The 21,843-nt window shown below is 33.5% G+C and overlaps 1 protein-coding gene across 1 annotated transcript; it reads left to right on the forward strand.

Annotated features, from left to right (window-relative positions):
• The first annotated feature begins 8,361 nt into the window (after positions 1 to 8,361).
• Positions 8,362 to 12,099, forward strand: LOC132031101 (1-aminocyclopropane-1-carboxylate oxidase 2). Its single transcript, XM_059420967.1, has 4 exons — positions 8,362 to 8,598; positions 9,073 to 9,299; positions 10,186 to 10,519; positions 11,596 to 12,099. Exons 1-4 carry the CDS (start codon positions 8,494 to 8,496, stop codon positions 11,875 to 11,877), a joined length of 948 nt encoding a protein of 315 aa, XP_059276950.1. The 5' UTR covers positions 8,362 to 8,493; the 3' UTR covers positions 11,878 to 12,099.
• Positions 12,100 to 21,843: the final 9,744 nt, after the last annotated feature.

Genomic DNA, 21,843 nt, shown 5'->3' on the forward strand with positions numbered 1-21,843 from the left:
TTTTCTTCAGATCTCTTATGTGTAAAAAATGAAGATCTCTTATAAAAAGGTCATAAAACTAAATAAAATTTGTAAAGGACCAAAAATCCAATTCTCCCGTGTGGCTTTTTCATAATTTCATGTGCAATGAATAAATTGAGAAACAGACTACATAAATAATTAATGTTTCTTTAAAAAAAAAAAAATCAAAACAAACTCGCTACAAATTTATCTTTTTTTTCTTGGACAATGTTATACTCAAATTACGATGAAACTAGTGGAAACATTACATTCATAACACTTTGGATAATATAAAGCTTTGATCAGGGACCTAATTAGTTATTATAAATTTTAATTAAAGTTTAGCATTTTCAGAAATACTAACTAACGAAACTGAAGATGGGGTTTTTTCTTCTTTTTTTCTCCAAAAGTACTATAATTTGGCAACATCGATCCTATTATTTGTAGAGACTTAATCCGCCTTGCATACTGCATTAATAAGTACAGTATTTTTTTTTTTTGAAGTATAGTATGAATAAGACAAACGAATCTTCATAATATTTTATTTGTTTTATAAAAAATAATCGTCAACAGGTATTTGGTTCTTTTTACAGAGCTAGACTTGATGTCGATAAAGTTGTGAATCTAAATATTCATTTTGGCAAAATAAAACTTCTTGTACTTTTTCTTTAAGATTTGTCTCAAAACAACATATGCCAAGAAGAACAAATTAAGGTCTTTGGACACACAATATATATGATGCAGAGGCGAATTCAAAATTTAAATTCTATGGGTCAACCTTTAATATTTTTAGAATTAACTCATTATATTTTTAGCGTTGTTCATATCTATTATTTGTTGTAATATTAGTGATTTTGTATACATAAATTTTATATTCCGCGTCGAAAGTATTGAGTTCAGATGAACCGGTATCATAATGGTGGATCCGCCCGTGATCTGAAGTACTATTTCTGCATTTTTCTGATCAAATTCGTTTAATGATTGATCAAATTTAATAAATTCTCCCTCAAAAAAAAAAAAAAAGAAGGATAAAATCAACCACTTAACGGCCATCTCGCCTAAATATTCATTTTCTTGCTAGTTGGTACTGTTTTTGATTGCAACTAACATGCTTCACTAGTAAAATAGAAATGGATTTTCTAGCTTGTTTGAAGCAATATAAGATTTTCTTCGATCGACATCAGGTGGAAGTTCTTGGTCAAAGATCGATTGCGTATTCTGGCTGCTTTATTAAAAAAAAGGAAATTAGTTAGATGAATTTCCACAATTAATTATAAAAAGTTTGGCTGATAATGAAATGGATGACAAAGAAAAGATATACTTGCAACAACCATGATCTGTTCAAAGTTCAAACATGCAGTCAAGAATAGTTACTATAGAATTGTAATTGGATCAAACGAAATAATTAAAGAATTCGTGTTTTTGATGTCTAACTAAATCATTAATTGTTTCTTTTTATAACCTCAAGTTAATGCAATTTTTTCCCCATCAAATAAATGCATGTATAAACAATCACGTGGCCGACTTATATTCAAGTATCCCCTAACATAATTTTCTTCTCCATAACTAACAAAACAATTAGAAACCATGGTTTTGGTGTTTAGGAAAGATCTGTTGAAGAAACAAGAATATTTTATTGATAAACAATGCGGGTACAAGATCTGTTTAATCTCTTGATTTTTCTCTCCTAATATTTCTCCGTAAGTCAAGGGCCATTAGTGGCGTATTTCTCGAATGTTGGATGATTTGGACCTCCTTGAGATGTGTTTGATCGCAAGAACGTCGGGCAGCACTTCGCTGTTTTGAGTTGAAAGACAATATTTGATGTCTTGATCTCTTTATAAATACCCATGAGTTTATGCGATATTCGAGATATTGGTCTCTTTGTGAATACCCATGAGGTTATGGAATATTTGAGATATGTCTTGATCTCTTTTACGAATATCCGTGGAGTTTATGGGATTTTCGAGGAATGACCTTTTAAGTTATTCACTCACGTATTATTTTCTGATTCACACGATTAAACAGCTGAACAACATCTTTTCTCATATAGTAGTTAAAACCCGATTGTAAATAACTACACACCTGAAAAAGAGAGTACATATACGTTACAACTAGTTAAACTACAATGAAAATACAAATTCTTGTCAATATAAGTTGAACGGAAAAGGCTCAAATATGTCATCAAACTATCAGAAAAGGCTCATTCATGCCACTCGCTAATAGTTGGGTTCAAAAATCCCACCGCCATTACCATTTTGGGTCATATATGTCATTACTCACTAACAGAACTCTACTACTACGCATTTTGCCACATGGCATTATTTAAACCCTTCATTTTACGAGTGACATATATGAGCCATTTCATAGTTCAGTGGCATATTTGAGCCTTTTCCCAATTTCTCTATAAACCTCAATCTTTACTTATTTTATGTAACAAGCTTATAAGGACAAGTTTGTCCTTCACATTAATAACATTATTATTTTACATGGAAAACTATAATCTCTTATTTAATTGGATTATGAATCTAATCTTATTCTATATCCTTTACCGTTTTTACGTACATTATGACTCTATAAAAGGATTTTAGAAACACATAAAATTAGTTTAAGAAAAAAAAGACAGGTATAAAAGAGAGTACTCTAATGAGGTATAGATGAGTACGAGTGTGACATATTTGAGCCTTCTCCCGACCACTATTAACACCCCAAATTTTACTCATATGTAACTTTCCATACCCATCTACATCTCATTAGTGTACTCTCTTTTAAGTCTATCTCTTTTTTTCTTAAATAAATTTTATGTGTTTTTAATTTTTTTTAAAGAGTCATAAAGTACATAAAAATTGTGAAGGATGAAGAATAAGATTAGATTCATAATCTAATTAAATAAGAGAGCATAGTTTTTCCATGTAAGATAATAATGTTATTAATATAAGGGACAAACTTGTCCTTATAAGCTTGTTACATAAAATTAGAAAAGATTGAGGTTTATAAAATTAGAAAAGATTGAGGTTTATATAGGAATTGGAAAAAGGTTTAAATATGTCACTGAACTACGAAATGGCTCATATATGTCACTTGTAAAATGAAGGGTTTAGATAATGCCACGTGGCAAAATCTGATAGTAATAGAATTTTGTTAGTGAGTAATGGCATGTATGACCCAAAATGGTAATGGCGGTGGGCATTTTTAATCCCAACTATTAACGAATGGCACGAATGAGCCTTTTCTGATAGTTCGATGACATATTTGAGCCTTTTCCGTAAGTTAAATACATATTTTCTTTAACAAAGAAGTTGCCACCAAGTTTAACGTGCAGCCCTGTTGCCACCAAGTTTAACGTGCAGCCCTAAGAATGTGAATTGCCTGGCAACTTCTAAATAGTATCCTTGTCAATCTGAACCAACAACTTCTAAAATAACACATGAAAAAAATTAACAATAAGGTTTTAGTCAAGATGCCCAATTTTTAGCCACTAGAAATGGGTCCAATTCTAATTGTCCCAACTCTCATGCGGTAGAGTAGACTATAGGAGTTTAGTGAGACTTCGACTTGCATTGTCGGCCAATACCAAAATAAGATAGTGTTCCGATATCAAGTAACTTTGTCTATCTGGAAGTCCATACAAGGAGATTCAAAAAAGAAAAATGATGTCACAATTGAAAATTAAACTCGTCAACCCTTTTACCACTACACTTAGAAACTTTCCTTTTTCTTTTTTTTTTTTTGGTTAATGAATCTTCCCTTGTATATTCAAAAGTTAACACATAGAAATCAGAAAAAGTCATTATTGTCCATCTCCATTTTTTAATTAAAAATTATTTCCAACTTCATTTTTATTCAAGTGATATTAAAGTATATTTGCAAAATCAATTAAACAAAAGAATATATCATAAAGGATAAATTGGTTTAATTATATTTTCTTATATTAATAATAATTAGGTTAAAAAATTATTATAAAAAAATAAAATAAGAGAGGTAAGTATAGACACAAAGGATGTAAGTTAAACAAAATCAAACTTGAGGGGAGGTTTATGTAATTATTCTTTTATCTTTTGGCTATAATGACTTTGTTGATATACTACTCTAACTTGAATGATTTTATTGAGATAAAACAAACATAAGTGACCATGATAGTTAATTTGCTATAGTTTTTTTTTTTTTTTTTTTTGAAGAAACAAGAATATTTTATTGATAATCAATGCGGATACAAGATCTGTTTAATCCCTTGATTCTTCTCTCCTAATATATCTTCGTAATTCGAGGGCCATTAGTGGCGTATTTCTCGATCGTTGGATGATTTGGACCTCCTTGAGATGTATTTGATCTCAAGAACGTCGGTAGCACTTCGCTATTTTGAGTTGAAAGACAATATTTGATGTCTTGATCTCTTTATGAATACCCATGAGTTTATGGGATATTCGAGATACTAGTCTTTTTGTGAATACCCATGAATTAATGGAATATTTGAGATATGCCTTGATCTCTTTGTGCATATCCCTGAAGTTTATGGGATTTTCGAGGAATAACCTTTTAATTTACTCACTCGCATATTGTTTTCTCATTCCCGTGATTAAACAACTGAACAACATCTTTTCCCATATAGTAGTTAAAACCCGTTGTACATGACTACATAACCTGGAAAAGAGAGTACATATATGTTACAACTATTTAAACTACAATGAAATTACAAATTCTTTTATCTTGTCAATATAAGTTAAATACATATTTTCTTTAACTAGTCTCTATGTTCGTGCTTGGCACGAATATATCTTGCGTCAAATACTATAAAACACGTACTTAAAATAATAAACTTTCAGTTTATATATATTCTAAGAATAAAGATCAAGTCTCCAGTTTTATCCAATACGATAACATAATTTTGAAGGACATAAAAATCGATCAATATTATCGAATCAACATTTCAACGTTGTTGACCTATGTGCAATGCAGTGGCGGAGCCAGGAATTTGGTAAAGGGTGTGCAAATTTACTTCTTACTTGTGTTAAGGGTGTGCAAAATTAAATATATACTCATGGTAGTTAATATTTAACCTATGTACACCACGTAATTTTTCGACGAAGGGTGTGCGCCTGACCACCCTTCGCCGAAGGTGGCTCCGCTCATGGTGCAATGCCTTTAAACGTTGTAAAATTTAGCATTATAAAATATTTAGAATTTTGAAATTTACTCGCCTGTTGCCTATGAATGAAGTGCCTGTAAATTGTATTATTTTATATTGAGCAAGATACTTGAATACAAAAGCGAATAAAAAATTTATTTCGTTGTCTATATTGAAGTGCTTGTAAATGTAGGGACTTAGCAGCTCAGTTGATTGGCTACCTGAACTTTCACCTTGTTGGTGAGGGTTCGAATCCCCACATTGTAATCCCCTGTCCCATTTCCCCTTCCCTTACCTCCTATGTAATAAAAACAATTTTTTTTTTTTTTTTAAAAAAAGTGCTTGTAAATTGTATTATTTTATACTCCTATAAATTGTATTGTTTTATACTCCCTCCGTTTCTAAGTAAATGGTGTTTTAGGCTTTTCATTTTGTTTCAAAATAAGTGGTGTTTTAGGATTTCAAGAAGAAACTGATCTTATTCTTCCAAAATTACCCTTATTTACATAATCAAGAATCATTAAGTAACTTTTTATTTCTGGGCATTTTAATTAGGGGTAAGTTAGTAAAAACTCTTCTAATTTTCTAGGAGTGAACACTTTTTTAACGGATGTGCATAAGCTTAAAAAGATCACGTATTATGAAACGGAGGGAGTATTGAGCAAGATACTTTAATACAAAAGCGAATAAAAAATTAATTATTATCTATTAATATTAATGGCAACAAATTTATCAAATATGAATGTAGCTTAATTTAGTAGGATTCTATTATTGGATAAGATCTTCAAAATTAAAATTTTATCCAATTTATACATTAGTCGCTGTCTTAAAATATATATTTTTCTTGAATTTTATGAATGCTTATTCTATATTGGAAAACCAAACATATGACTTAATAAAAAATACCTAAACCCATTAAAATATGATCCAATAGTAACCTGTTTTCTATGTTAAATTTTTTAGTTTAGTTACGGACAAAACATACTTTAAATGTTCAATTACTCCTAGGCAAATAAGGGTACTGGATATATCCTTCTTTGAACTTGACAGTAAAGACTATTCAATTAATTAGGTTCATAACAAAATTCAGAAGTAATATTTGTTTCAAACTCTATTTTCAATTATAATATTTTTTCTGTTTATCAAAATAGTCAATAGAAATATGATAGAATTAGATTAAAAGGGTATATAAGTCGTTTAATATTTGAAGGATATTTCGGTCAACCAACATTTATATTCATACTTTTAAAATAATACAAGTCTCTATGTTCGTGCTTTGCACGAATATATCTTGCATCAAATATTATGGAATTCGTATTTAAAATAATAAACTTTAGCTTATATATATTCTAAAAAGAATATATATCAACTTATTCCAATTTTATCCAATACGGTATAATTTTCTCATAAAAATTATATAATATTTAAGGGCATAAAAATCGATCAATATCATTGAATCAACATCACATGTTTTTGACCTATGCGCAATGCCTTTAAACATGAAATGGAAATGGTAAAAAATGCTTCTAACGTATTAAAAATGATTTAAATTTGTCAAACTTATTGCCCTTAATGTTACTTTTCAGATTAAATATGTCACTCCTTCCACCTGTTGGACCCCGACTGTCTCTCATTTTAATGAAATTATAAAATGCCATATGTATGACTTTAATTAAATAGATGATATTGATGATTTATTGGTCCACATAGATATTAGACCCAACCCATAGGTAACCCGACCCATCCGAATATATTATGCAACTTAATTTAGTAGTGTTGTGTTATTGGTTAATTAGGAATTCAAAGTGGTGGACATTGAATAAAATTTTCAAGATTACAGATTTTATTCAACATTGTTATATTTGTTTTACCCGTTTCTTGAAATAAATACTTTAGTTTAATAACTCTTTTTATTTTTAAGATCAAACATTAGAGGTAAAAGGTAAACTAACTAAGAACACCTAAGTGGATTAAAATACGGTCAATGTTGAAACTAAATTTTGCACGCTAAGACTCTTCAATTAATTAGATTAGGCTTAGGATTGAAATTGAGAAGCAATATTTGTTTCAAATTCTACTTTCACAGTGATAGTTTCTTTTTACCAAAATATTCAATAAAAGTATAGTAGAATTAGACTATAAGGATATTTAAGTCGATCAAGATTATAGGAATATTTTGGTCAACCACCGTTATTATTTGTGTTTTTGTAATAATGTAGATGTAGATAAAGTAGTTGCCACTTGCCACGTAGTTAATGCGCAGCCCTCAGAATGTGAATTGCCTGGCAACTTCTAAATAGTATGCTTGTCAAACTGAACCAACAACTTTTAAAATGACACATGAAAAAAAATTAGCAATAAGGTTTTAGTCAAGAATCAAGATGACCAATTTTTAGCTACTAGATACGGGTCCAATTCTAATTGTCCCAACTCTCATGTGGTAGAGTAGACTATAGGAGTTTAGTGAGACTTCGAGCCAATACCAAAATAAGATAGTGTTCCGATATCAAGTAACTTTGTCTTATCCAGAAATTTATACAAGGAAATTCAAAAAAGAAAAATTAGAATGTCACAATTGAAAATTAAACTCGTCAACCCTTTTTACCACTACACTTGAATCTTTCCTTTTTTTTTTTTTTTTTTGGTTAACGAATCTCCCCTTATGTTAGGACGATTCAAAAGTTAACACATAGAAATCCGAAAAATTCATTTTTGTCCTATTGGTGAAATATAATTCTTCGACTTACGGGATTTAATTGAACCCACATGTACCTAGCGTCATCCTTGAGCTTAGGCTGATGAAATAAAAATGGTTTTTTTTTTCATCTAAAGTTCCTTTTTTTTTTTTTTTTTTTGGTTAACTATATGTTAGGAGGTTCCAAAATTACACATAAAAATCCGAAAAATCGTTTTTGTCCTATTGGTGAAATATAATTCTTTGACTTACGGGATTTAAAAATCCTAGCGTCATCCTTGATGGGCTGATGAAATAAAAATGGATAAAGCGCTCTCTAACAAATAGATTTCATACACATGACTCATTCTTTTATTTCTATTGGAATTTAAACTTTAATCTCCCATAATTTTCACTTATTTTGTCAATCCATAGGCCCACAACCGTGAGTGTGATACCACTGTTCAATTATTAACTACTCATTAACAGCAGTAAACATGATTTCTTTCTCCTCTCCTAACAGCAATCGACATGATTTTTTTCCCTATAAATACCAAAACAAAGCCTCAATATTTTACACATAAAAACTCACATTCAATATCTTCTATCTTGTTATTCACACGCTATATACACATCAAAAACACATTTCTTCACTTTCAAACACACATTTCTTTCATTCTTCAAGAAATTAAAAATGGAGAACTTCCCAATTATCAACTTGGAAAAACTCAATGGTGCTGAGAGAGCTGCCACCATGGATAAGATTAATGATGCTTGTGAAAACTGGGGCTTCTTCGAGGTACAATATTTATAGAAAAAAGTATTCAGTTATTGGGGAAAAAATCAATATATTTCTAATATCGAATCAGAATCAACTAGGACAGAAGGCGGAAACATAACAATATATTTATCGTCTTTATAATATTTATATCGGTTTTTATCATATTTATATTGGTTTTTATCATATTTCTTCAAAAAAAAAAAAAAAGGTGCCCTTATGGCTTACCGGCGGAGCCATAATGATGGCTACGATTTCGGTAAAATTCAGTAGTTTTGGCTCAAACCTTGCATTTGTGTTAAAAAAAATCATTCGATATGGACAAATAATCAATCAAGAACCCAGTAAATAAAAATAATTGTGGTTCAAAAACCATAAACTAAAAATTCTGACTCTCCTGACCGCCTCTCGCCCTTATCCCATCAATATGTGTAGACTTTATTGAAAATGTTGTGTATGTTAATTTTTTGTTTTTTGTTTTGGGTAATTGTATAGTTGGTGAACCATGGAATCCCACATGAAGTTATGGACACAGTGGAGAAATTAACAAAGGGGCATTACAAGAAGTGCATGGAACAGAGATTTAAGGAATTGGTGGCTAAGAAGGGACTTGAAGGAGTTGAAGCTGAGGTTACTGATATGGATTGGGAAAGTACTTTTTTCTTGCGGCATCTACCCGTTTCTAACATCTCTGAAGTCCCTGATCTTGATGATGTATACAGGTATTCACATAATCCTATACATAGTCCTAAAATAAGCTTTCGAACGTCACATTAGGTAATTTTTTTCAATCTGTCTAAGCTTTAGTCGGCATAGTTATCTGATATATATGTTGTTCGGACTTTGTGTCGGATTCTCCAAATGTAATGCATTTTTGGAGGTTCTGACATGATTGCAGCAATATTTTTGAAAAATCCGAGTAACATAGCTTAATACTTGTGCTCCGTGGCGGAGCCAAATTCCCTAAGAAAGGGGGTTTAATTGAATTTCCTTTATCGGAAAGTTATATGCCGTAAGTAGGGTAATAACAAACTTTTTTATATGAATACACAATCTTGAATTCCTTTGATATAAAAGAAATATAGGTTCAAATTCTAAGTATGATATTATTTAATTTATTTTTGTACCCCCTTGTCAATTATTTTTGTTGTGTCACTGTATTAATGGGAGGCAGCAGTTATTCAATGAACTACTTGAAAATGTACACAAATTGATTCGAGTATTACTATTAAAAAAAACTACTAAACCTCAAGGATAAGGAAGCATTATGTTTTGCTTATTGGTTATTATTATTATATTATTATTATTGTACAAAAGTAACATGATATAGTCGGTGTCAAAAGATTCCAAATTGGGAAGTATAGCAGAAGGACAAAGATCTAGTATAACTAAACATGCTCCACCTGCTACTCCTTATTTTATTCTATGTATAACATGTTTTCTTTTGTGGGGTCGGGGGAGGGATCTATTGCACTTTGGATTAAAACTTGGCCACTAATAGCACCATCATAATTGACCCCCTCAACTAGCTAGGAACTTTCAAGATCACTCCCAAAAAAAATGAGCAGTAAAAATCTATCGCTAATTCTATTTATCGATATAATGCAGGGAAGTTATGAAGGATTTTGCTAAAAGATTAGAGAAGCTAGCAGAGGAACTCTTGGATTTACTCTGTGAAAATCTTGGTCTAGAAAAAGGTTACTTGAAAAAGGTATTTTATGGCTCTAAAGGTCCAAATTTTGGGACTAAAGTGAGCAACTATCCACCATGCCCAAAACCAGATTTGATCAAGGGGCTGCGCGCCCACACGGACGCTGGTGGCGTAATCCTTCTCTTCCAAGATGACAAAGTGAGCGGCCTACAACTCCTCAAAGACGGGCAATGGGTCGATGTTCCTCCCATGCGCCACTCCATCGTGGTTAACCTCGGTGACCAAGTTGAGGTAAGATTTACATATAAATATAGAGAGAGAGACTAGAGTTCGAGTCTAATGTAGTAGTCAGGGGTGGATCTATGCCCATATAATGGTGCTCTAGCACCCGTTGAACCCGACAACTGCGTATGTAATATATAAAAAATATATGAAAATTGGGTATAAAAACTCAAAAAGCACCCTAGAAACCAAAAACACGACTGGGTGCTTTGATTTCCAAGTGAAACTTTAGCGATTTGGGTGGCCGGGAACCTGGGTTCAAACCTCTGCTCAGCATTTTATTTTCATTAATTTTAATAAGGCATCCGCTATCCTTAAATCGTGGGTCCACCACTGGTAGTAGTTACATGTGCATCAAATGCTTATATACTGGATTGGAGCTAGGTATCTATTTTTCTCCAAAAAGTTGCAAAAAATTGGATACTATAAGGGGTAGTTTTAAACTTTTGGCTCAGCTTAACAAAGTCATTGAGAAATGGTCTATGCTGCTATCGGGCATAAGTACGAATTGTCTTGTGCGCATAGGTTATTTTTACCTAATAGCAAGAGTTCGTGACATTTTAAGAAGTTACCGACAATAAAAATAGTGTAATGTGTTGCTCAAGGGCGGATCTACGTGGGTGGCAGGGTGTTCACCCGAATAGCCTCGGCAAAAAATTATAGTGTATATGCAGGGTAGATTTTTTGTGTTTATGTATGTATATTAATTTTTGAACACCCTAAACAAATGCAAAAGGTTAGCTCTAGTGGTCCAGGATGTTCAAAATTGTCCCTAGTGTCCTAGTTTCGAGACAATATTGTTTTTAATATTTAGCTTTTGTTGTTTTTTTCAACCCCCTGAGTGAGCACATGCAACTTTTGCTTATGAAAGTCGCCAATTGAGCAGGTTCAATGTCTCTGACCTATTGAACTGTCCCCAAACTCCTACCCTAATTCATATCTGATGGCCATTTATTTAAAAAGATACTATTTCTTTTACATTTTAAGACCATCCCTTATGAGTTATGGGGTCATTCTTGCAAATCACACATTTTTCTCGATATATTTTGGAGTGTACATAATTCTAATGGAAAATGTGAAAATAGGTGATCACTAACGGGAAGTACAAGAGTGTGATGCACAGAGTGATTGCGCAAAAAGATGGGACTCGGATGTCATTAGCATCCTTCTATAATCCAGGAACTGATGCAGTGATCTACCCAGCACCAACTCTAGTTGAGAAAGAGGCAGAAGAAAACAAACAAGTTTACCCCAAATTTGTGTTTGATGATTACATGAAGTTATATGCTGGTCTCAAGTTTCAGGCCAAAGAGCCAAGATTTGAAGCAATGAAAGCTATGGAAACTGGTCCAATTGCAACTGCTTAGATTCATATTCAGGATTAAAGATTAAATTGGAACAAAATTATTTGTTACTCGTATTGAATTAGTACAAGACCAAGTGTCATACATTATTATTTGCTTTTTTAGTATAGTGGAATTGATTTTATTTTTACAAAGTGTGTGTCCCTACTACATGTGTAGTAAAGAGGCCTAAAGTATGTACCTTACACAGATTTCAATATACCCAAAAAGACCTGTGTTCCTTCTTTTCTTATTAGTTTTTATTTTTGTTTGATTTTTCCCTAATATACGATATGCTTGAATGTTTGGTTGGACGCGAAATTTACAAATAACACCTCACTAACCATTTATTATATACTCTCTTTTTTCTGATTTAAGTAAACTCTTATTTACTAGGCACGGAATTTAAAAATGGTAGTTAGATGTAATAATAGAGTAGACGTCCAGAATCTACAAATACGACCACTGCCGGACTTTTATGTACTCCCTATGTTTCATTTAAGTGAACTCTCGTTTGATTGAGCACGAATTTAAGAAGAATTTTTTTATTTTTAAAATTTGTGATCTTAAACATGTCATAACATTTGTTTAACTGTTAAATTTTTGAAACTTTCGGTCTTAAACCTACAATAACATTTGTGTGACTATACAGACTTTGTCATTAAAGAAAAAATAGGAAGTTAAAGTTAAATTATTTTTAAATTTAGAAAGATCTAGTTCTTTTTCTTGGGATATGAGATATAAGCAAATTAGTTTGACCACCAAAAGGAAACATGTACCAGAAGTAACGCTCTAGATAACTTATTATTCTCCACACTATACATCTGTTAAAAATATACCTGAATTATGTGAAAAGATCTAAAATGAAATGGATCTAGCAACTATCTGTTTGGATGGTTGTTATATATTGTTTCATAATATGTCATATTATATTATATTGTGTTGTATTGCACCGTACTGTATCGTTTTGATGAATACAATGTTTGGCTAATTGTATCGTTTTCCGTCATTACATAATGTCACATATCAAAAATTTGAAGGATAAACCTACAAAAAGAGTAACGTATGGGGTAGAGTTATTATAAAAAGATATAAAATAGAATTATTAGATAATAAGTAAAAAAAAAAAATGAGAAAAAGAAACAAGGTAACTACGCGATAACACCAAAACGGCCATTATACAAAATGGAACTTTTATCATTACATAACAATGGATTTAACAATACGATACAATAAAATTTAAGTAATAATCAAAACAAACATTATATTTAAAGTAACAACACAACACAATATAATAGGTAACAATCATCCAAATGGGTCCAGTAATTTAACTAAATAATATCGGGAAAATGACCTAATAATACTAGTTAAGACCCTATATTACAAAACATAAAGATTCTTTTCCTTATTTACAAAACATAACAAATATATTACATTTTGTATCATATGTGGACTTTTTTTTGCTGCCCTAGATGTCGCCACGATTTTGGGCTTAATTCTAGGAAAATTGATTCGTTTGTTGGCTTAATTTTTGGGCGAAATCTCCTTCAACTTACTGTCTTCTTCACGTTTCTTTTCAATTTAAAAATATTCTCTCTCTACACCATGTTTTCACCCAAAATTAATTTTCCTCCTTCACTCAACTTCAACCACGATACCATCTTCATCAACCTACAATTTTCACCATTTACTACAGTATTTTTTGCCGTTTTCAGTTTATTGAAAATCCAGATTATTACAACGCTCTAGTTTACTACTATTTTTGTGTTTCCTTGTGGATCAAAAAAATGATTAAAACTTGATCTTAATTCTACCCCTTGTAAAAGCCCTAGAGTTGCATTTTCAACAAACCCTGCAATGTGGGTGAAAAATCTCCCCATAATTCAGAGAGATTAGGATTAAACTCAAACATGATAGACAAGTGCGCTTCGACGTAGTCCAACAAAGATTTCTTTGAAGAAATCCCACACAGACGACAACAATTCGAAGATGAAATAAAAATTGCTAAAGTTAAAAGCACTGAGGTTGACAAAGCCGAAACATCGAAGAAGAAGAAATCGTCGTCTAAATTGAAGGAGTAGTATCGATTATGGGGAGATTGCATACCTTTTTAACTTTGAGATGTTTTTTTTTTTCTACAGTTGATTGTATAAATTATGATAAATTAGTAGTCAAATTGTTTATTTTCTTACTGAGACGTGTGTTGTAATTTGTGTATGAAATGTATATAAATTTTGTATATATTAGTAATAGAAAGCTTTTGATTACTGACCTATGTATTAAGTGTGTATGAAAACTGATCTTTATCATTGAGATATATGTTGTCATTGTGTCTATGAAATTTTTAACCTGAGTGTATTATATTTGTATAACACGTGTATGTAAACATGTAGTATACTTCTTTCCCCTTTTCTATCAAATATACATAAATTGTATGCATTGTGTATGAGTGTAAGATTGTTTGTTTGTCTATACACTTTTCCCCCTTTCTGTCAAATGTATATAAACTATATGTTATACGGTGAAAATCATTTTAGTCCTCCAACTTTACTCTAAAAATCAAATACCTCTCCCAACATTGAACAATCGACACTTCCAACATTGAAAATTTGATGAAGATGGTAGAGAGCGATAGAATTGATTTTTCAAGATGAAGAAAATGTCAGGTGTTCAATGTTGGGAGAGGTATTTGATTTTTAGAGTAAAGTTGGAGGACTAAAATAATTTTCACCCATATGTTATATGTATACTCATTGTATGTTTTGTGTATAATTTATGAATTACTCATCCAAATATATTAATTGTTCTATGTATAATATTGTTGATTGTGGGTATTTAAGAGAGATAATGATACCAATAGACCAAAATATGATATTTGATTGTTGGTCATAACGACACTAGGATTAAGGTATGGAGATTTACCAATAAGAAATCGTGAAGATTTGAACTGTATAATCAAGAAGATAAGAGAGAAGAAGAGATTGTCAAGATCACTCGAAACGCTGTTGAAGAAGACAGGAATATTCAAGATCACATGTTCACACCATAGCAATATACTACTTTCATTCAGATTTCATATAAGTGTATTATTTATAAATTCAAATAGATGTTTACTGGCGTAATAATAGTGGTAAAAAATCTCACCACATGTATTACAGTTGTATGTAATATGTATATAATATGCATAATATAAAGGTGGATCGAGATAAATATTCTATCAAAGTTGTATTAAAAATGTATGTTGAGTTGTATAAAAATTGTATTTTAAGTTTGTATGTTGTTGTAGCTGTATTTAATTTGTAAGAATATTGTATAGAAGTTGTGTGCATTGTTGTTGCAGTTGTATTAAATTTCTAAAAACCAACATGATCATTATACGAAATTTATGTAGTTGTATACAAATTTCATACAGACGTTATGCATGAAATTTTGAGCTTCGAAACTTTTTTGATAACCAAATTCATATCAAATTGCAACAGTATCGATTGTACTCAAGTAGAAAGTTTTTACTCTCAACAGTATCAGATTTTATACAATTTTTTCAGAAACCTAAACATGAACTTTATACAAAATTAATACAGAATTCATACATGCACCAAAAACTGTATTCAAACTGTACTAGTGTAGAAACACCCTTTAATCTTCATCATACACCCTTAAAATTGAGATGTAAGCTCCAAAAGATATTCTCAATCGTTTTCAACACCACCCAGTCTAAACAAATAATAGTTTTGGAAAACCCGAATTCAAAATCAAAACTTCGAAACTTTTTAATGTCAATGTTGGACCGGTAGCCAGTTGATCCTTTGGTGACAGGCGACGATATGAAATTCTTGTTAAATACCCTGAAGAAGAAAACGAAACGCAGATGAGAAAGAGAAGAGTCTCTCTTGCAAATCAAAGAGTCTCGCTTGCAAATCAACCAGATTATTGGTTCGTCAATTTTAAAACCGCTGAGAATGGCAAAAAAGTCAAAAACTGGAAGGGGAAACTCAGGGACACAGCAAAGTAGCAAGCAAATGAACAAAGGGAAGAAGATAGCGCAATCATCGGATGCAAAGAAAACAAAGAGTGTTAACGAAATTCAAGGAATCACACCATTAACATAGGCCAATTGGTTCCGATGACGGCAACACCAATACCAAAGCAAGACAAGAAAGGGGTGGAAAGCCCTAAATCGTGGGTAGATCTAGATGGAGAATCAGAATCGACTAACCCAAGTAACGCTACTACTTCTATACCTGTAAAATGGAGTAGTGTAGTAAGAGCAATACCAAATGCAGAGGGAATTGAATTAGAAATAGAAGGTGAACGGATGGCAAAGGTGAAAATAACAATGGATAATGTTAAAGAGGAGATAGTGGTGTGTTACGTATTAGGATCGAACCCACCTCAAACTGTGTTGGAGGGGTTTTGCCGACGAATCTGAGGCCAATTGGGGGTAGATAAGGTAGCACAGGTGAATAAGGGGGTGTTTTTGGTACGATTTGGGACAATTGAATCGAGGAACATAGCCATGGAACAGGGAATCCAAATGTTTGATAGAAAGCCAGTCATTGTACAACCATGGAAGCCTGGAATAGAACTAACTAAAGAAGTGATGGTGAAAATCTCAGTATGGGTCTGACTACGAAGGCTGGATATCAAAGATTGGGGGCCAAGGGCCTTAGCAAAGATAGTGGTTAGCAAAGATAGTGGGTCTGATTGGTAAGCCACTTAGAACAGATAGTGCAACTGCAATAAAGGATAGGCTCACATATGCAAGGGTACTAGTTGAAGTCACAATCAACCAGAGTTACCCAACTAGTGTGGAATTTGAGGATGAAAATTGGATGCTGGTAGAACAGGAGGTGCAGTATGAGTGGAAACCAGTACTATGTCCAAATTGTAAGAATTATGGACATGAATTGACTGAGTGCAGAAAACATCAGAAGGAAGAAGAAATCAGGAAAGGGAGAATGAAGGAAAAGAAGAAAGATCTTTGAACTCGCTGAAGACCGAGCAACAATACAATGAAAAAGTTGCTCAAGGGGGGAAATCTCAAAATGACAGATACAAAAATGTTAGACACTACAGAAGAGGGGGCACACAGCAAAAAATGGCAATAAACACAGGGAACAAATTTGGGGCTTTGAATCAAGTCCAAACCATTGAAGATGATTCAAGCATTAAAGCTGCAGATCAAGGTGAACAAATACGAGACAAACCTAGTCCTTCTAACCCTATAGAAGAGTAAGGGGGTGGTGTTCCAGCAAATGGAAAAGGAGGGGGCATGCCCCTTTCAAATGGATAGATTGGGCTTTTGGGACACTAGGGGCCTAAACAATTCAGCCAAGCAACAAGAAGTGCATCTGTTCATGCAAAATGCAAAGGTTGGATTGTTTGGACTCCTAGAGACAAAAGTTAAGAGAGCAAAAGCAAACATAGCTTCTCTTAACTTGTGCAAAGGGTGGTCGTTTAGTATAAATTAAGCAAAGCATCCAGGAGGAAGAATCTGGATATTGTGGAAGCCTCAAATTTTTGAGGTTGACATAAAGGAAACATCAGAACAAATCATTCACTGTGAAGTGGTGCACAGGGGGACTAAGCATAAGATCAATATCACATTGGTATACACTTTCAACGATATGGCCTTGAGAAGAGGATCATGGCAGGACCTTAGAAGAGTACATAGACAGGTGCAGGGCCCTTGGGCAGTTATGGGAGACTTTAACAGTGTGTTACAAAGAGAGGACAGACTAGGAAGCCAAGTAACAATGGCTGAAATTAGAGATTTCAAGCATTGCATTGAAGATTGTGAATTAAATGAGTTGAAATCATCTGGTGCATACTATACATGGTGCAACAAGCAAAGTGGAGACCAGAGATTGTATAGTAGAATTGATAGAGTGTTGACCAACAATGAATGGGTGACACAACTACCAGCTTCAGAAGTGCATTATATGAATGCTGGGCTATATGATCATTCCCCTGGAATCATTAACTAGGAAGGGGGAAATAAACAAAAGTATATGTTCAGATACTTTAATATGTGGAGTCTGGCCCCAGAATTCAAAGAGATGGTTAAAGAGGGTTGGAAAACTGACAGGAGAGGGACAAGGATGCATGAGCTAGTAGGGAAAGAAAACAAACTAACAGGAGTACTAAAGAAGCTGAATAGAGCAAAATTTAGTGATGTCGAAAGACGAGCAGATGAAGCCATGGCAACCTTGCTTGATTGTTAAGGGAAACTACGATCGAGATCTGATGCGAAAGCTTAATAGATGAGGAGAACAGATTGAAACAAGAATGTGGTACTCTGAATAAGGCAAGAGAGCAGTTCTTGAGGCAAAAGAGTAAAGTGATGTGGTTAACACAAGGGGATCTCAATACTAAATTCTATCACTCCATGCTAAAAACAAGACGAAGCAAGAATAGAGTATTTGCTGTTAAAGATGTTCAGGGCCAAGAGCAAACAGAGCCTGATAAGGTGATAGAGGCATTCATTGAGTTCTATACAAACCTGCTAGGTAAGAGCAAAGGGGATGGGGTACCAGTATGCAGTGAGCTGGTTAAAATAGGGCCAACAATCAAGGTAGAACAACAACAACAACTCACACAACTAGTAACAAATGAGGAAGTAAAGAAAGCAATGTGGGAGATAAAAGGAGACAAGACACCTAGTCCATATGGATATGGGAGTCAATTCTACAAGGACAGTTGGGACATAGTGGGAGTAGAGGTAACAAAGGTAGTGCAAGACTTCTTCAGGTCCGGAAAATTGCTAAAAGTGATAAATCATACCCTCATAACCTTAATACCAAAAGGAACTCATGTACGGAAGAAGGTGGGAGACTATGAACTGTAGCATGTTGCAACACCATCTACAAGGTGATCTCTAAAGTATTGTGTAATAGAATGAAACCGATTGCTATCAACTATCATATCGGCCAATCAAAGTGCTTTTGTTGGGGGTAGAACTATAGTGCAGAATATACTCATTTGCCAGGACCTGGTTAGACTATATAAGAGGAAGCACAATACACAGAGCTGCCTACTTAAAATTGACCTTAAAAAGGCATATGACACGGTGGAGTGGGATTTTGTGAAAGAAATGTTAGAAGCATTGCAATTCCCTGAAATTTTTACTGGCTGGGTAATGCAATGTGTGACAACAACACAGTATCAGATAGCATTGAATGGAGATGTTCATGGTTCAGATCAAAGGAAGAAGAGGCCTTAGGCAAGGGGATCCAATATCCTCTCTGCTCTTTGTAATCTGCATGGAATACTTATCTAGAGTGCTAATCAGAGTGGGTGACATGCCAGGATTTGAGTACCACACTAAGTGCAAAGGGCTCAAGCTAAATCATTTGTATTTTGCAGATGATAGGTTACTTTTCTGCAAAGGCAACTATTAGTCAGCAATGCTGCTGCTTAGAGGTTTGCAAACCTTTTCAAACACATCAGGCCTACAGGCAAATCTTTGGGAAATCAAACAATTTCAGCTCAAATATGGAGAAACAATGCTTAGATGATATTTGTGCAGTTACAGGATACCAGCTAGGAGCACTGCCATTCAGATATTTAGGGGTACCAATCTCCTCCAGGAAAATTAATGCAGTTGATTATGAAATGCTCTTAGATAAAATGGGGGCTAGATTAAGGGCATGGAGTTCTAGGAACTTGACCTACGCAGGGAGAGGTCAGCCAATAAACTCAGTCCTACTACATGTGCATACATACTGGTCCTCTATATTCATTCTCCCAAAGGAAGTTATGAAAAGAATAACTGCACTTTGTAGGAACTTCTTGTGGGATGGACAAGAGGTATCTAAGAGAACTCCTTTAGTGGCACAGGACTTGGTGTGGGCACCTAAGCAAAAGGGGGGCTAGGAATCATGGACAGTGTAATCTGGAATGAAGCAGCTGTAGCAAAGTATGTATGGAATGTGGCCCAAAAAACAGACAACCTATGGGTAAAATGGGTGGATCATATATACATAAAGGACAAGACCTGGTGGCGATGCCTCCTCCACGATTCGTTGGCCGGTTGGAGGAAAATCTGCACCATAAAAGAAATATATAAAACTGGATACGTGGAGAATGAGTGGCTTAAAAAGGATGGGAAGTACCTTTATACAGAGTGGGTACAAATGGAGGAAGGGGGAGATGGAACCTTGGCCTGGAAGTAAATGGGTGTGGAACCAAGTAAACGCACCTAAACACTGCTTCATTAGTTGGTTAGCTGCACAAGATAGGCTTCTAACAAAACAAACACTCCATAAAATTGGAGTAGTAGATGACTCCAACTGTCCATTATGTGGAGATGCAGAGGAGAGTAGAGCACATGGGCTTTTTGAATGTAAGTTCTTAGTAACATGCTTAGAGGACGTGATGCAATGGATGGGAATAGGGGTGGGTACAAAACAAGGACCTTCAAGGGATTTGGAGGAGGCTGACAAGGAATAAAAAGGGCACAAACTGCAGAAATTTCATCACAGCAATGCTTGTGGCAGTGATCTACCACATATGGAAGGCCAGAAATGTAGCAGTATGGCAACTGCAAATCCCATTGCCAAGGAAGATCTGTGAACAGATAAAACATGAGGTGTACATAAGGGACAAGCAGATGAATAAAAAGAAGGAAAGCAGCCAAGGCAGAAGATGGATAGAAAGATTATACCAAAATACTTAGATAGGCCACACAGCTTATTACTTTAAGTTTTGAGTTCTCATAGGAAAAAGTAGAAATTGAAGGGATGCCTGCAGTTTCATAGAATTAATAGTTTTGAATAGGATTGATGTACAGTTTATCGGGTGATCAATAAAGCTCTCTTTTCACAAAAAAATAAATAATAATTAAAACCTACATATTTATCTGTTATACCATGTATCAAAAACACACACACACACTTTATATACATACATTATACATAATTCATACATGGTTTGTACATAACCTTTTCCAGAACAAAATACACATCATTTTTTCATGAACAAGATACACATACAACTTTTATACCATAAAAATACTACTTTCATACACAACTTTTTCCTTAACCAAATCACAACCTTTTTTTCAGATATATATAATTTATTCACGATTCACACATATTTAGTTGTTATTAATGAAAAAAGAAGTCTCATTTTCCACCATGTTGTATCAAAATTGAATGAAAGATGTTATCCATCAACGTTAGTCGATGAAAGCTTTAATCCGGTGATTTTGAAGCCAATATGTATGAATTTTGAAATTTCAATTGCGTCTATTTAGAATTCGACCGTGTATCGATGTTGAATTAGCCGTTTCTATCACATTCAATTGTTCGACAAGGAACAGAGGAGAATACCTGATGGTTTCTTTAAACTCGAAATTGAATGATTTCTGAAATTTCAATGGCGTATAACTGAGGATTCAATTGTGTATCAATTTTGAATGCGCTGTTCTTCAATCACATTCAATTCCTCGACCAGAAACTGGAGAAAAACGGGATATAAAATATCCTGCTATGTTTTTTAACCCGACAGTGGATGATTTTTTGAAATTCCAATCGAGTATACTTGAGAAGTTAATTGTGCATCGATGTTGAGCCGATTAATCAATCTAATTGGATTCGTCGAGTGAAATAAGGAGAGAATCAGGGGAGAATTTCGAATTGGGAGATAATTTTGGGAAGAGGATTAGGTCCGTTTAAAGCGTGATTCCTGTAAGCAGTCAGTTACCGTGTATTTGGGTTTCATCGTATTTGTATACGTTTTGTAAGATTTCTATTATTATGTTTTGAAAACAAAAAACTCTCGTTATGTTTCGTAATATATGATGCTTATTATGTATATATATGTTTTTTGCCCAATAATATAACTAAAACTTCCAGCATTCATTCCAAGTCAAGAAAGCCCATAAACCAATCTTCTTTTTTCAGTCCAAGACATAGCATTAGGACCAGTGGACCACATGGCTAAAATTAAACTATTACTACTTGAAAATGAAAGCAGATTTTAGTTGTA

This window comes from Lycium ferocissimum, chromosome 9 (assembly GCF_029784015.1).
Source record: "Lycium ferocissimum isolate CSIRO_LF1 chromosome 9, AGI_CSIRO_Lferr_CH_V1, whole genome shotgun sequence".
In the NCBI taxonomy this organism is placed as follows: domain Eukaryota; kingdom Viridiplantae; phylum Streptophyta; class Magnoliopsida; order Solanales; family Solanaceae; genus Lycium; species Lycium ferocissimum.